This window comes from Eschrichtius robustus, chromosome 4, assembly GCF_028021215.1.
Source record: "Eschrichtius robustus isolate mEscRob2 chromosome 4, mEscRob2.pri, whole genome shotgun sequence".
Taxonomy (NCBI): domain Eukaryota; kingdom Metazoa; phylum Chordata; class Mammalia; order Artiodactyla; family Eschrichtiidae; genus Eschrichtius; species Eschrichtius robustus.
The window spans coordinates 88,206,866-88,224,811 of NC_090827.1; the positions used below are offsets into that span (position 1 = coordinate 88,206,866).

The window sequence follows — 17,946 nt, forward strand, 5'->3', positions numbered from 1 at the left end:
TTTTTATGGCTGAGTAATATTCTATTATATATATATACTATAGTATATATTACTATATATATTATACATACTATTACATAGTACATAATATATACATTATATATATAATGGAATATATATATATCACATCTTCTTTATCCATTCATCTGTTGATGGGGCACTTAGGTTGCTTCAATGTCTTGGCTTTTTTTTTTTTTTTTAAAGAATGAAAGAGAGGGTGCTGGCCATGGCTGCAGCGTCCCTCGTATCCACTTTGGCCACCCTGCTGCTCCAGCCCGGTGCAGAGCTGTTGCCTCCACCATCGCCCCTTCCACCTCTTGGCAGTTCGAAATGAAGCTGTTGTCATTTCTGGGAGGAAACTTGCCAAGCAGATCAAGCAGGAAGTGCAGCAGGAGGTGGAAGAGTGGGTGGCGTCAGGCAACAAACGGCCGCACCTGAGCGTGGTTCTGGTTGGCGAGAATTCCACAAGTCACTCCTCTGTCCTCCACAAAACCAGAGCAGCTGCTGATGTGGGAATCAACCGTGAGACAATTGTGAAACCAGCTTCAATTTCAGAGGAAGAACTGTTGAATTTAATCAATAAACTAAATAATGATGATAATGTAGATGGCCTCCTTGTTCAGCTGCCTCTTCCAGAGCACATTGATGAGAGAAAGATCTGCAGTGCTGTTTCTCCAGACAAAGATGGTGATGGCTTTCATGTAATTAACGTAGGGCGAATGTGTTTGGACCAGAATTCCATGTTACCAGCTACTCCATGGGGTGTGTAGGAAATAATTAAGCAAACTGGCATTCCAACCCTAGGGAAGAATGTGGGTGTGGGTGGAAGGTTAAAAAATGTTGGAATGCCCATTGCAGTGTTACTACACACCGAAGGGGTGCACGAACATCCTGGAGGTGAAGCTGCTGTCACAAGTTCTCATCCATACACTCCCAAGGAGCAGCTGAAGAAACATACAGCTCTTGCAGATATTGTGGTCTCCGCTGCAGGCATTCCAAATCTGATCACAGCCAATATGATTAAGGAAGGAGCAGCTGTCATTGATGTGGGAATAAATAGAATTCAAGATCCCATAACTGCTAAACCCAAGTTGGTTGGAGATGTGGATTTTGAAGGAGTCAGGAAGAAAGCCGGTTACATCACTCCAGTCCCTGGGGGGTGTTGGTCCCATGACAGTGACAATGCTAATGAAGAATACCATTACTGCTGCAAAAAAAGTGCTGAGGCTTGAAGAGTGGGAAGTACTGAAGTCTAAGGAGCTTGGAGTAGCAAGTAATTAACTATTGTGTCTTCTGTGTCATGCACAGCACTCCAAGCTAGTTCACGAGGAAAACCAGGCCGATAGAAATGCAATATTTATTCTACTTAAATGGTTTAAAACAATGCTTTGCATTTATTTGTAAGCTTAAATGGGCGGGTGTTTGCACACATAGCTCTGCAGTTACCCACCAGGGAGCACGCCACTATCGTGCGGGGTCATGCGATCCAGCCGAGAGAAGCCATTAACCTATTGATTAACAGGCGGACACTGTCACATTGAGAATGGCTGCCTAACTTTGTCAAGCCACTTCAGTTAAAATTTGTCTTTTTTAGGAGGGCAGCTATGCTCACCACTATACCACCAACGCTGCACAAATTTGTCTTTTCTACGATTGCATTTCCCAAGTGCTATTCCAATAATGAGTTGATGCTCACTTTAGGTTCCAAACCTTTTGAGTTCCACTGGTCAAGCCAAAGGAAAAATGTTGCAAGAGAAAACTAGGGAAAAGGTAAGAAGAAAGAAATGATGGTAATTGAGTAGAAAAAAATTACCCTAATTTAATATATGTATTGATTGATAGCCAGAAGAAAAACTACATGTTAATAGTCTCTTAAGCTGTCATTTTGTAGCTTAGTCATTGGGAAAATGTTTGGGGTTGTTTCATTTGCCATTAGCCCTCGTTTTATGTTCGTTACCATTCCTGAGGTCTCCCCATTTTAGTTTTCTAGGATTGACAGTCTTATTTTATAAATTATTCATGTATGTTGTCATACTTGACTTTCCTACATACTTCAACTTCATTGTCAAATTTTTATACTGTTGGGGGTGTCTGTATGGTTTCTTTAGTGTATCTTGAAACCTGTATTTGGACAACATAACTTGGGCTTGATGATCATTAGGGCAGCTTGTATAAGTATGCAACTTACTTTTCCACCAAAGAACTGTCAACAGCTGCCAGCTTTTCTCTGATGCACCTGTTGGCTTTCCTCGATTGATTTTTGAGAACTTGAGTTAATACTGAATTTAATCAGACTTTCTGATTAAAGGACTTTTTTGCTTCATTTTGTTTTTTTAAATAAAACACTCTGACTGGTATAGAATGAAAAAAATAAGAATGAAAGAAAAAAACACATATGAAGAAATTTTATGATGACAATGACTTAATACTGAGATTAAAAATTTCTAAATATTTATGAAAACAGACTATGAATTCATGAAGTATTTATCATGACTTAGTGAATCAGGATAGGGCATCATCTTTCCTAAACAATTATCAAATATTTATTCAATATTTTACTCATAAAATGACCCATCTTAGGTCCTAGGAGAGAACTATATATATGTCCCTGCCCTCAAAGAGTATACAGTTTAGTCAAGGAAAAAACATAATAAAAACCATAAAATGTCTAAGAATATAAATAGCGTCTGCCAAGTACCAGGTAAGTGGGACAGATATACACACTCTAGGAATTCTACATTCAAAACATCACTTCATAATGCTTTGTACAAATGACAGAATTTTACAGCTGGAAGGGTCTTTAGAGATCATCTAGGTAAGCCCTTTATTTTATAGATGAGCGTTTTGGGACCAAGATACTAGAGGCCAGAATTCATCACTTAATCATTCATCTATTCATTCAACAAATCTTTGTTGACTATCGCCTATGGATCAAGCACTTTGCTGGAGGCTGGAATTTAAAACTGAAGATGTCACAGTATTCATAAATCTTATAGGTTTGTGGCCACCTGTAGAGGAAGGGCTGGCTGGAAAATCTATTCTCTATATTCAATGCTGTGGAAGGGAGAGCACACATTTTGGTGTTTAGCTAGCATCCTCTGCCACAGGAGAGTGCCCTGATCAGATCTGCACTCTAGGAGAATCACTCTGGCAGGGACTGGGTAATCCTGGGGGCAGGGATATTGGTTAAGAGGCTCTTCCGTTAATCTGAGTGAAAAATGATTTGGCTTGAACAAAGGTAGTAGTAGTGTAGGTGGCGAGAAACAGACAAGTTCAAGAACTAGTTAGAAGGGCTTCCCTGGTGGCGCAGTGGTTAAGAATCCGCCTGCCAATGCAGGGGACACGGGTTCGAGCCCTGGTCCGGGAAGATCCCACATGACGCGGAGCGGCTGGGCCCGTGTGTCACAACTACTGAGCCTGTGCTCTAGAGCCCACGAGCCACAGCTACTGAGCCCGTGTGCCACAACTACTGAAGCCCACGCGCCTAGAGCCGGTGCTCCACAACAGGAGAGGCCACCGCAATGAGAAGCCCGAGCACCAAAACGAAGGGTAGCCCCCGCTCGCCGCAACTAGAGAAAGCCCGTGCGCAACCGCGAAGACCCAACACAACCAAAAAAAAAAAAAAAAAAAAAGAACTAGTTAGAAGATAATATCGACAGGCCTCAATAATCAATTGGATGTTGAGACTGAGTTTAGGAGAAGGAGCCAATGGTGACCCAGAGTTCTGATTTGGGCAACTGGGTAAAACAGAATACAGAAGACTTTGGAAAGAAGATGGTGTTTTAAACATTTTGAGTTTGAGGTATGAGATATCTGATGACCAGGTAGTATTTGAGACTAAAGTTTGAGGAAAGATTTTTTCTGAAGGTATAGATGTGGGCATTATCAGTATATAAACAATAGGTGAAGTTTTAGAAATGAATGGAGATGCATCACACAAGAAGAAGTGAAAAAGTAGTTTTTCTCAAGCCTTTAAAAACATTTTTATTGTGGTAAAATATATGTAACATGAAATTTACCATTTTAACCATTTTTAGATGTACAGTTCAGTGGCATTAAGTGCATTCACATTGTTGTGCCACCATCATCATCACCCATCTCCAGAATTCGGTCATCTTCCCAAACTGAAACTCTGTACCCATTCAACAATAACCCCCCGTTTTCCCCTCCCCTGAGCCTCCAGTAATCAACAATCTACTTTCTGCATCTCTATGAATTTGACTTCTCCAGGTATCTCACATAAATAGAATCACACTATACCTGTCCTTTTGTGTTTGTCTTATTTCACTTAGCATTACGTTTTCATAACGGTTCATCCATTTGTAACATGTGTCAGAATTTAATTCCCTTCTAAGGCTGAATAATATTCCATTGTGTGGCTATACCACATTTTGTTTATCCATTCATCCATTGATGAACATTTGGGTTGTTTCTAGCTTTTGCTTATTGTGAATAACGCTGCTATGAAATGAGTATATAAATACCTGTTAGAGTCCGTGCTTTCAATTCTTTGGAGTGTATACCCAGAAGTGGAACTGCTGGATCATATGGAAATTCTATGTTTAATTTTTTGAGGAATTTCTGTACTGTTTTCCACATTCTCAATTTTTGCTATGCATCAGAATCACCTCTTTTTTTTTAAAATTTATTAATTAATTTATTTATTTATGGCTGTGTTGGGTCTTCGTTTCTATGCAAGGGCTTTCTCTAGCTGTGGCAAGCGGGGGCCACTCTTCATCGCGGTGCGCGGGCCTCTCACTGTCGCGGCCTCTTGTTGCGGAGCACAGGCTCCAGATGCGCAGGCTCAGTAGTTGTGGCGCACGGGCTTAGTTGCTCCGCGGCATGTGGGATCTTCCCAGACCAGGGCTCGAACCCGTGTCCCCTGCATTGGCAGGCAGATTCTCAACCACTGCGCCACCAGGGAAGCCCCAGAATCACCTCTTGAGTTTTAAAAAATACATATGCTCAATCTCCACCCCTGGAGACTGATTCAGAAGATCTGAATAGACACCTGACTTCCGTTTCTTTTCAGAATTCAAATTCTTTAAAATACTAGAAACAAATTATTAAGAGGTGATTTTAAAAGAGTAAAAATAAAAGAATATGGAGCAAAAAGCTGAAGTCCCCCCTGTTAACATTTGGAGTCTATCTTTACACACACATACACACACACACACACTTTTTGTACTTTTAAAAACCATAAATATGATCACACACCATACACAGTATACTACAACATGCTCTATTTTCTTTTAAATAAATTTATTTATTTTCTTTTATTTATTTTTGGCTGAGTTGTGTCTTCGTTACTGTGCGCGTGCTTTCTCTAGTTGCAGCGAGCGGGGGCTACCCTTCGCTGTGGTGCGCGGGCTTCTCACTGCGGTGGCCTCTCCCGCTGCGGAGCACGGGCTCAAAGCGTGCAGGCTTCAACAGTTGTGGCTGCAGGCTCTAGAGCGCAGGCTCAGTAGTTGTGGCGCACGGGCTTAGTTGCTCCGCGGCATGTGGGATCTAACCCCGACCAGGGCTCGAACCCAGTCCCCTGCACTGGCAGGTGGATTCTCAACCACTGCGCCACCAGGGAAGCCCTCTATTTTCTTAATAATTTATTCTGAAGCTCTTCCTATGTCAGTACACATGAATCTAGCTAAGTGGTTTCCAATAGATGCATAATATTCCATGGCATATATGCACCTATATATTTTATTTATTTAACTATTTATGAACTGGTAAACATTTAAGTTTTTCCATTTTTTCTATTACAAACAATTCTGCAATTAATAACCTTGAATCCATAACTTTGCATATGTGGGAGATACAAGAGATTGCTAAAACTGGAATTGTTGGGTTAAAGAGTATGTACATTTTCTATGTTCAGGGATATTTCCCAACTGCCTTCAGAAAGGCAGTAGATACTTTCAAGCTCCTACCATTAGTGCATGAGGGCCATTTTTCCCTATTTTCCTCAGTATTGGGTATTATCAATAGTTCTCTTTTTTGTCAATATGGTAAAAAATGTCATTTCATTTTTGTATTCATTTGGGTTTCATATTTTTATTGGTCCTTTGAATTTCTTCTTCTGTGAGTTACCTTTTCATCTCCTTTGTTTACTTTCTGATTTTTTCTTTTTCTAAAGAATTAGAGGAGGAAGCTCATTATATATAAAGTATTAAATCCCTTGTCTGATGTATATGTTGCAAATATTTTCTCCCAACGATCTAAGTCTTTTTAAAAACAGCTTTATTGAGATATAACCCCCATACCATACAATTCATCCACTAAAAATATACAATTCAACAGTTTTTAGTGTATTCAGAGTTGTGCAACCATTACCACAATCGATTTCAGAATATTACTGAACTTTGCTTTAAAATATTTACGTGTGCAAAAGGCTTTCACTTTGTACAATCAAATTATTCATTTCCTTTTGGGTTTCTGGGCCAGGAAAGCAGTCCCCACTCCAAAATTGTAAAGGTATTCTCCTATATATTGTTTTTAGTCCTTTTATAGTTTTGTTTTTCATGTGTGATCTTCTTAAAATTAATTTTTATTTTTATTAGGTATTTACTCCCCCATCCCCTCCCCCACTTTCAACTCTGTAGCTGTTCGTCTAGAATTTGTACATCACCACATTTGTATTTTGCATAATACTCAGGTACTGCTATCTTTCAATTTATTAATTTTAGACTATCTATTGATATCCTTTCATGGTAGATAAAGATTTAGGTTTCTGGTATCACCATTTTCTGTTGGTTAAAAAAATTACCTTTTTGTTAAATTGATATCTAGAGTTTACATTATTTTTTACATAAATATTATTCATTGCTGAGTACTGTAGTATACTATAATTATGTTCTCTCCCTTTCTTTTTGTTTTTCTTGTCGGTTAATAATTGCCTTGTTTTTCATTTGCTTAGTTGTCTGTACCTATTGCCAAGTTCCCACACCTGCCAATAGCTCTTAGTACAAGGTCAATCTCTTCTATTATTAGTTTCAATCTTTTTTCTTGGAGTTACTCCTCCTGCAGACCTTTGTTCCCCTCTATCTACTGATGCTCTGGGCCTGCTCCATTCTGCCTATTTGTCATTTTGGGACTTCCCTTTGCTGACAACTTAGGAATTCCTTTACCTTTTCCTAGTTTGGATTCCATTACATGAATCTCATTCTTTCATTTTTCCTGGTTTATCCCTTCCTTGTCATGGAGTAAATGTCCCAGTAGCTTTGTCCAGAGGGCACAGTGATGACAGCCCTTGCTATGCCTGTCTCCTAAGTGACACTGCTGCAGTCTGGACAGCTTGCCCTCTCTCTACACCTGGGGCACACCTGGGGATTCCCCTCCCTTTTCTTTTTCTGTGCTGGATTGCCTTTTTCTTTACCTGATATCTTCTTTTTTGTTTGCCCCCTCATTTTGATGAAGCACAGTTTCTAGTAGTTTCCTGAAAAAAGGTACAGAGGGAATATATTTTGGAGGACGGGAGGGGGGATTACATGTCTTTTCCCACAAACATTTGTTTGGTTGTTTGGCTGGTTTTAGACTTCTAGGTTGGGGATCATTTTCATATAAACTTTCGAAAGGAGACAGAGGTGATGCTTCCTGTGGTGGTAGAAGCTGATGGGCCACTTCTAGTACCACTAGTAGTTGAAGCAGCCAGCTCCACGTTCCCCGGACTGACTCCAAATTCCTAAGTGTGGGAGGCCTTGGCAGTGGCAGTGGTCATGAAAGCAGCAACAGTAGTTGCAGTTTCCAAGTGTGACCTTAAAGCCAAAAGTCTAGTGATGAAGCCAAAAGTCTAGTGGTGGTGTCTGGCTTCATTTCTTAAACCCCTGCCCCTCCAACAGATTAAGTACTAAATTCCTGTAAAAAACCAAAACAATACTCTTTTCTGAATGAAATATCCAGAGTGATTTCTGCTTCCTATACTGTTGGTCAATAGATGAAATGTTCCTCTCTGTGATTATGTCTGTAAATACTCCATACATAGCTGTGCTGTATTCTGAATCGCTAGTTATTGGGAACCTAAATCTGTTTTTTGTTGTTTTTTGCTGACTCTCACTCATGGTGCTGGTGTTTGGTCATCTTTGATTGTGAGTAGAGGCTTTGCCGTGGTGAGGGGGTGAACTGTACAGATAGTTGAGGGAAGAGCACTCGGCAGAGAGTGAGTAGAGAGTGAAACGTCCTTGAAGCAGAAGCATGTCTGGCACCTTCAAGAAATAATGAAGAGGTCAGTGTGGCTGAGGTGGAATGACTGAGAGTAGTAGGCAGTAAGTATAGAGAGGTAATAGGGCCAGATGGCACAGGGGAACAGGGAGGAATTTGTCTTATACCTTTAATGAGAAGAGGAGCACTAGAGAGTTTTCAGCAGAGAGTGACACGATCTAACTCACATTTGAAAAGAATCAGTCTGGATGCTGGGTTCAGGGTGTACTGTGAGGGGAACAAAAGCTGAATCAGGGCAATCAGTCAAGAGACGATAACCAGGTGAGAGCTGATGGTGGCTTGGACCTGCATGGTACTGGTAGACATAGTGAGATTTGTTAGGTTCTGGTTATGTTGTGAAGGTAGTACCAACAGAATTTGCTGATGGCTTGGATATGAGTGTCTGTGTGTCTGTGTGTGTGTGTGTGTGTGTGTGTGTGTGTGAGAGACAGAGAGAGAGAGACAGAGAGACAGAGAGACAGAGAGAGACAAAGTAGGATTGCTTCAAAAATTTTTGGCCTGAGCAAATGGTAGGATGCTATCAGTTGAGATGCAGGTTTGTGAGGGAAGATTAGGAGTTTAGTTTTGGACAGAGTAACTTTGATATGTCTATTAGACAGCCAAGTGGAGATGTGAAGTTGGAAAATGGATACATAAATCTGAAGTTTACAGGAAAAATCAGCAGTTGATAGAAATTTGGAAGTGTCAGTATTTATATAGTATGTAAGTCTATGAGATTGGATGAAATCACCAGGCAGTGAGTATAGAAACAAGCCCTAGGGTAATCAAATATTAAAAGGACAGAAAATTAGGAGCAATGAACATAAGAGTCTGAGGACTGACTACTGAAGAAAGAAGAAAACTAGGAGACTACAGATGTCCTTGAAACAAAGTGAAGAAAGTATTTCATCAAGAAATACTTCTCATGAAGAAATGTTTTGTTGAAATCATAAATATTTAAGTTCCAGGTTATTAATAATTTATTAATTATACCTTCAAGTTTTTTTTAAACAAATGATCTTCTTAAAAATTTCATTAAGCTTCATAGCCATGTTATACATTACTTGGACATAAATACAAATTTTCTAATTTCTTTGTTCATGACTATTTCTTTCATTCCAAGTCTAAAAGACATCTCAGATTTAACATGTCCAAAAACCAAATTCTTGTTTCCTACCTCCAATCCTGTTTGTTTAACAGCACAGCCATCTACTTTGGGGTCATCTTTTTTTTTTTTTTTTTTTTTTTTACTTAAAAATAGTTATAGGAAAGTTGCAAAAAGAGTACAGAGAGTTCACACGCATCCTTCACTCAGTTTTGCTTCATATTAACTTATTATAATCACTTGCAATGATCAAAACTGGGATACTATGATATGCTACTATTTACTAAAGTACGGATCTTATTCAAATTTTACCTTATTTCCTTCTAACGTCCTCTCTGTCCAGGAAGCCACATTGCATTTAGTTACTGTGTACTTTTAGTCCTCTCCAATCTGTGACAGTTCCTCCATCTTTCATGACCTTGCTTTCATGACGTTTCATGACTGTTGCTGAATCCTGGTCAGTTAATTTGTAGATGGTCTCTCAGTTTTGGTCTGTTTGATGTTTTCTCATGATCAGATTTAGATTATGCACCCATGGTGGAAGAAGGGAAAAGAGGTGAAATTCAACTACAGTAATGGTTTCAACATACAGTAATGTTAGGTTTTTGCAAATCATACTCTTAGACTAAAATAAACATTTCCTGAAAAATGTCTAGGGCATCCCAGGTATTAGTGATACGCTGTATTTACTTTGCCAGTTATAACGCTTCCCACCATCCCAGAGCTAATGATAATATTTATATAAAGGCATCAAACTAGGTATAATATTTTAAAATATAGAGTCCAAAGCACCTGACTTTGTCTTAAAGCAAGGTTAGCTCTTCCTATAGGAAGTAGCAATTTAAATGTATATGTTAAAAGTATTGTTTATATCCTTTTTGTGGCAATAAATCGTACTTCATATGAATAAGATTTTGCTGTATATTTTATGGAAGATGAGAATTTATGGGAATTCCTTTTTCACGCATCTTTTCTATTCTGACTTGTGTTCATTTACAAGATTTTTTTTTTTTACCTCTAATATACACTACTCTGTATAAACAGTGATTACATTCAATTCTGTTTAAACTGCATGTTGAGAAAGATGACCCGTGAGATTTCCATGGAAGTTCAAAAATGTTTTTATTGCAAACTTTGTTGAAATATGAATAACAATTCTAGGTGTATCTTATTATAGAAGCTCAGATTCTCAAGAGTCTTAAAGGTCTATAATATCCAAGTATGTGGTCATTCTTACTATAGCTGCAGTTCTCAAATAACTTATTGTAATTTCCTTTATTTGCTATGCCTCACATTATTCCTATGAAACAACAAAAAATTCTAGAATTACTTTGATTTGTAGGACTTGGAGAATGAAAGATTATCCTAATCGTAAAATCTACCATCGCTACAAAATACTGTTGGCATTCCTGTTACTCTGTCTATAAACACCTTTCAAATTGCCAATGAATATTTTAGGGAATTAATTCACAATTTGAGATACATTACATATATAATCAAATGTGTATGTCAATAGTAAAGTTATATGTTTTTTGTTAAATTTACTTTTTTAAATGTAAATGTTTCTTCTAACTTAAGTGAAGAGACATTTATTAATGTAACAAACTTTATTATTTGTAAAATATCATCAGTCAAGTTTATATAAATTTAGATTACTCAAGCATAATCATATTAATGATTGATCATATTAATATGATTAATATGATAATCTTAATTCATCCAAGAATTAAGATAAATGACATAGTGCCTAATTTCTTAAGTCCACTTTAATGGTGACAGATTATGACTTAATGATTATGTTCATAAATGGATTACAAGGTCAACATCATTGTTCTGGATCTCTGCAGGTATCACAAACACAGAAAAGGACAAGCTGCCTAACGGATTGTTTTCTATAAGGAAAATGTTCCAAAAAACCCTGACAAAGCAGGACATGCTAATATTTATCCAGAGGGCAGAAAGTCACATTTGTTGTTGCACAGTGAAAATTCGATTGATTTCTGCTGATTTATGAAAGTCTATGTGAAAGACAATGTAACTATTGTGCTCTTGAAAAGCATTTCCAAGTGACTCCAAGTAAAGAGTTATTCCCATCACACAGGTAGGTTAACTAAGGCACAGGCATTAATGCTGAGAATTTATACTGCCCTTTGCAATTGTTTTTCACTTATATATGGCAGTAGTTAGATTATAAAGAATGACCAAAATTCAAGTCATGCACTTTCTAACACACAGCTTTTAAGTCATTTTGGGGAGGGCAATGATTTAACTCCCTGTATATGTTATGGAAAGAGAACCAATTATTATTCGCTTAATCCAACTATTCACACGTTTAGAAACATACTAGTAGAGATGTCACTGTCAATATTCTAACTTTTCAGGTAAAGAGTTCTTCAGGGAATGTCAATAATTCTTCTACCAGTGATATATCCCTAAGTGGAGGAGGGAAAGAGATCCCTAACTTTCACAAAATTGGCTTTGTTGACAGTTTTGCTTGAAGCCCTTTCTTTTAAGGATTAAGAGAAGGCCAGTGAGCATCAGGTGATCAGATCCAATACATAATATATCCCTTAAAATGGGTCTTCTCTGTGATAGGTCTCAAACCATTATTAAAAGAAAAAAATGTTTAAAAAAATATTTTAGGCTTTTGAAGATGCTCTTAATTCTGGAAACTGCAGTGTTTGTTCAATTGCTGTGTTATCTGTTACCAGTGTTACTCTACAAATGAATTATTGGTCTTATTTATTCATCAGCTGGTTTCAGAAACATTTATACCAAGAAGAGCTGAACTAAGGAAAGCATGACTAAGGAAAACATGAGCAGACAGTTTTTATGAAAATACTTTCAAGAAAACATGCAAAGAATCTTTGTTAGCTAATGTTTTACATCACTGATAAATGACTTTCTGGGCCTCTCTAAAAAAACTATCTAAAAATCAACAGCCCTAGTTTGTTGTATTCTTCCTTTGTGTATCCTCAGTTTCTTGGAGATGCATTATTGTAGTCTTTCAGTTAATAGTGAGAGATGGGGGACTTCCCTGGTGGTCCAGTGGTTAAGACTCTGCACTTCCACTGCAGGGGGCACAGGTTCCATCGCTGGTCGGGGAGTTAATACCGCTTGGCGCAGCCAAAAAAAAAAACCCCTGAGAGATGGGAGTAGTTATGACCTATTATCATTTTATTCTCATTGTCGAAGAAAGGCCACATAGAGATGGAAAGGGCACACAGGCTGGTCTTTTGCCTGGAATAAATTCAAACTAGACACTGTTATAGAATGGTGCCCTGTAAAGGTTAAAATCCAGATGCAGTTATTATGCAGAAACAAACCTAACAGGAGACTCTGCTGCTCTCCTACAGACAAATTAAAAAAAAATCATGTTTGGGAATCTTTTTAGCACACTTCAAATTTCTCTGCCATGGGAAACAAAAGAGAATCATATTTTGCCACAAAACACATAGCAATCTTTTTTTTTCTTTTTTTGGCCATAAAATACAAAGTGTAAAATGATGGGATCATAGCAATCTTTTGGCTTAAAGTCTCATGAAGCCTTTCTTTATAGCACTTACCCTTATCTGAAAGTACAGAATTTATTTTTGTCTACTTACTTATTTTTCTCTTTTCCTCAGAAATATGAACTTTAGGGAAGCTCGGACTGTCTGTCTTGTTTACTATGGTTTCCCAGCATGCACATAAAAAAGTGCTGACACACAGTAGATGTTCAATAAATATTTGTTGAATGATGCATCAAAATCACCACAGTGGAGAAAATAAGCATGAATATTCTGTTCCTGCTTATTTTTTGGTTACACTTTGGGTTCTTTAAAACATTTCTGTTTATCTATTACTTTACAACAATCTACCCCAAACTTAGTACCTTAAAAGAACAATAATTTTATTATGCTCACACTACTGTGGGTCAGAGAATTTAGGCAAGCCTTGACTAGGTGATTTTTCTGCTCTACGTAGTGCTGACTGGGGTCACTTAGTGGAATTCCACTAGTAGCTGGTATGGTGGGTCCAAGATGGTTTCACTTACAAGCCTGGTACCTGGTGGAGATGGCTGTAAGCCTGGGCTCAACTGGCCCCTTCTCCTGCTTTACATGGTGGCTCAGGGCTTCAAGAGAGCAAGATGAGAGTTGCTGGTCCTCTTAAAGCTTACATTTGGAACTGTCATAGCATCATTTCCACCATATTCTTAGATCAAATCAGTCACAGGCCAGCCCACGTTTGGGGAGAAGTTTCAAAGCATATACAGCCATTTTAAATCTGGAACATTTAAAAAAAATTTTATTTTATTTATTTATTTATTTATGGCTGTGTTGGGTCTCTGTTGCTGTGCACGGACTTTCTCTAGTTGCAGCGCGTGGGGGCTACTCCTCGCTGCAGTGCGCAGGCCTCTCACTGCGGCGGCCCCGCCTGTCGTGGAGCACGGGCTCCAGGCGCCCGGGCCCCAGCAGTTATGGCATGCGGGCTCAGTAGTTGTGGCTCACGGGCTCAGTAGTTGTGGTGCACAGGCCTAGCCTCTCCGCGGCATGTGAGATCCTCCCGGACCAGGGCTCAAACCCATGTCCCCTGCATTGGCAGGCGGATTCCTAACCACTGCACCACCAGGGAAGTCCTGGTACATTTCTGAGATAGAATATTTCCAAGTAAATGTTCCTAAAGAAAACAATCCAATGTCACGGAGCAACTAAGCCCGTGTGCCACAATTACTGAGCCTGTGCTTTAGAGCCCACGCACCACAACTACTGAAGCCTGTGGGCCTAGAACCTGTGCTCTGCAACAAGAGAAGCCACTGCAATGAGAAGCCCATTCACTGCAGTGAAGAGTAGTCCCCGCTCACCACAACTAGAGAAGACCCTTGTGCAGCAACAAAGACCAACGCAGCCAAAAATAAATAAATAAATAAATAAACAAATACACAAATAAATAAATAAATAAATTTATTGAGGAAAAAAAAAAAACAATCCAACAAATTCAGTTCAGTATCTTTCTGGAAGTTACAGTCTTCTGACTTAATTCTCACCTGAATTCAAGGAAGTCTTCAAAATACTAAAAAAGGAATGAAAAAGTTTAAAGTAGTATAATGTAAAAGATATGTAAAACATTTAATATACATCTTATTTGCTTATTTACAACACAATGAACATTGTAAATTGGTTTAGGTTCTCTGAAGTTATAGGCAAAAATTTATGTGATGTGTCTGCTATGTACAGTTTTCTGGGGAGTAGCTTCATAGCTTATTGATTTCTCAAAGGATCTAATGACTCCCCTCCTCCCCAATCAAGTATTTCCCTGAGTAAAATTATGGTGTAGATAAGTTCTTTTTTGGAAACATCTCCCTTGATAATACCTAGCCTTGTGTAATAATAATGATAATAGCTGACTTAAAAAAAAAATTATTATCTGCTTATGTGCCAGGAACAGTTTCATAACCTTATGAAGAACATAGTACTATTATCCTTGTTTTACAGTTGAGGAAACTGAGGCATAGTAACTTGCCCATGGTTACACAATTAGCATGTGGTGGGGCTAGGAACCCTAGCATATTGGCTTCAGAGAGTCCCATGCAATGAGGCCCTGTTCATGAGCTATAGTTTACTCCTTTGTAAATTGGGGACAATAATAGTAGCCAGTGTCATTGTGGGTATTAGATGAGTTAAACTGGGATAGTCCATAGCTGCATGCCTGGCACATACTACAGTGGGCAGTTAATAAATAGGAGCTCTCCATGCTTAGCCTCTGTTTTATTCCTGAAGTCTTTGCTATCTTTCACTGTAGCGATATGGGTGTGATAAAATGCAAGACGGAACAGGGGGTGGGTGGTTAAGTATTTGAAAGTCTAGGGCCAAAGCTGGAGATATTGCTCTTCCCATTAAACTCTTTAAGGCCTCATGTTTTCTCTTAAAATTGTATGCAAATGTCACATGCTATTCCACAGTTCAATTGCTTATCTATTAATATAAAACTTGTTTACTCCAAAGCTTTCGGGATCATTGTTCTTCTACGGAGAAGATGTACCTTATTTATGCCTTGGTTTCACACACACCCCTTTGAGGGACTCAGCCACGCAGGTTTGGGAATTTGGAGGCCTAGATTCCCAGCTAGGACCCTTAGCTTGTTTGGGCCTTATATTTTTCATTTATAAAATGGTGTGGGTAGTAATGACTATTTTACCAAAGTCTTTTTTGCCCTGGAATTATACAACATAAAATTGTCCTAAAAGTGTTTTCAAACTGTGGGTCTCCATTTAAAAGTAGGCGAAAAGACCAATTCGATTGGTCAAACATTAAAAAAAAAAAAAAATCAGGGTAAGTACTGTTTGGTGAAATTTTTGTTTCAGAATAGATATTAAAATGTAATATGTGAAACGTACACCTAAAAGGTGTCTTACTGCGGCTGGTAATAGAAACATTTTAAAGCTACATTTAAAGGAGCAGCAATGCATCCTCTAAACGTGCCCGCCCTCGGGGGAAATCAATCTCGAAACCTCCCCACTTGAGAGCCCCCTAGAGAAGCGGAAGACGCAAATCTGGGTGCGGCCCTGGGCCCCGCCTCTCCTCGCGATTGCGGCGGCCCGCGGGTCTCGGGGGCTGCACCTGGGCCCACGTGGCGTCTCCCGCCTCCCGCCTCCCGGCCCCGGCCTGGGCCCACAGGAAGCTGCGCACCTCCTGACGTCATCACAGGGCGTCGCTGCCTCGACCTCCTTCCACTTCGCGGGAGAAGTTGTTGGCGCGAATGGATCCCGAGCCGCGGTAACGGATTCCCCAGCCGGCCGGCCTGCCCGCCCGCGCCTTCATCCGTGGGCTGCAATGGTGAGCCCCCGGGGGAGGCTATGCGGCCAGGGGGCTGGGGAGAGTTTGCAGGCTGGGCGTGGACCTGGCATTCCTGGCATGGAGGGTCGGGGAGGACCGCGATGCGTGGCTTCGGAGGGGAGCGAAGGCAAGAAAGGGGCCACAAACTGGGCACTGGTCTCACAGCTTTCCTTGCACCGCGGGCTTCAGCTCTCAGCCGCAGCCAGCGCGCAGGGCTATTCGTGCTGCGCAGCAGTTTTAACTTTTTTCCACTCTTGGGGGAAGGGAGAAAGGAAGGGAGTAATGAAGGTGATTTTGGGGGCTCAGCGGTACAGTTGCTTTTCCTGTTCAGTGTTGCCTCGAACCTCGGTTTGAGTCCTGCCTAAAGCGTTGATTTCAGGCCTTGGGTCTCGAAGGAGAAGAATGTCACAGACTTTCCTTTCTAGTGAAAAAGTTGTCTTAGGCCTTCAACTTTCATCATTAACAGCTCTGCGAAATGCTCATCACAGAGCCGTTTTGAAATCGATGGCATGGGAAGGATGTTTTATTTTGTTTAGATGAGTTCATAGAAATCAAAGGGATAACACGGTTTACCAGGAAAAAAACAAAGCAAAAAACCTGGTAGAAACAGCTGTAATACATTTGACAGCTGTCATCGCTTATCACCTGATGTTAAAAAAATCTTAAAAAAAAACCCCTCGGTGCATAATTCTGCATAAATCCTTTAAATAGAGAGTGAAATAATTATGCAGCCGTCAAAACAGACATTTACACTGGAATGGCAATAGATACAAGTATGTGTTTGAAATATTTTAATTTAAAGGACAATTTATGATGGTCCATTAAGCCAGAATCTACTTAATAATCAGACATAATTTTTTCAGTCATTTTATCTTCAATCAGCTTATTTGTCTGTCACAATGCCAACATTCTGAGCTGTGTGTGTGGAATTTTATGCCAAATTGGGAAACCTTACAGCCCTTCGTGTTTCTTCTCAGAGAAGGATGAAATGATGATAATAGCCACCTTGTAACAAGTATCTTCTTCAGGTGGATATGCAGGCTGTTTGTTTTACATGCCTTTCTTCATTTAAACCTCACAGCAATCCAGTTTTACAGATGGCAAAGGAGACTTTTAGAGTTTGAACAATTTGTGATATGACTAATAAATGGTTGAGCTAGAATTAGAACCTAGGTTTTTCTGACCACTACATTATACCACCTCCCTATAATTATCATAATTGCATTTTGGACTTAAGGCACTATGGTAATTGTGTAAAGTTCATGAGATTTGGAGTCTTGAAGGTGAGAGTGAGGCAATGTTTTGGTTTTGCTCTGCCATTTAATGGTTAAGTGGTTTTGATTAAGTAAATATCTTAACTTTAACCTCTTAAATCCTCTGTTTCCTTACTTGTAAAAGGGGGGAAATATAGCTGCCTTAAGTGATTGTCTTGAGGATTAAACACGATAATAAATGTAAAGCTTCTATTCTGTTGCCTGGCATGTGGTAGGAAATATACAACTACATTACTAATGATCTAATTTTCTCAGGAAGGACTCTGTGGAACATTACAAAGAGTTTAAGGGACATCAAAGATGCCTCTGATGTTGTCAGTTATGGTGAACAACAGCTTATATAGTCAACTTTTGATTATTCACTTACTTTGAATGATTGGTTCTTTTCCCTCTGAGTACTCCTGTTCATAGTGCATATGAAAAATGAAGCCCTTCTCAGAAAAGAAGTGGGGAAAAGGTTCTATAAAGTACATAAGAGTTTTGGATTATATTAGTGTTTAATTTAGTCCTTCTGTCTTGTAGTACAAAAATTAGCAGAATCCTAGACCAGAATTCTGTT

At 39.3% G+C, this 17,946-nt stretch overlaps 1 protein-coding gene and 1 pseudogene across 2 annotated transcripts in view; both read left to right on the forward strand.

Annotated features, from left to right (window-relative positions):
- Positions 1-226: 226 nt before the first annotated feature.
- Positions 227-1,334, forward strand: LOC137763786 (bifunctional methylenetetrahydrofolate dehydrogenase/cyclohydrolase, mitochondrial pseudogene; annotated as a pseudogene).
- Positions 1,335-15,873: 14,539 nt separating this feature from the next.
- The window catches only part of RFC1 (replication factor C subunit 1), a 74,924-nt gene continuing 72,851 nt past the window's right edge, over positions 15,874-17,946 (forward strand). For both annotated transcript variants that reach the window (XM_068543092.1, XM_068543094.1), the window contains exon 1: positions 15,874-16,113. In XM_068543092.1, the coding sequence (XP_068399193.1) occupies positions 16,111-16,113 (3 nt within the window). In that variant the 5' untranslated portion in view covers positions 15,874-16,110. The remainder of the gene's footprint in view (positions 16,114-17,946) is intronic.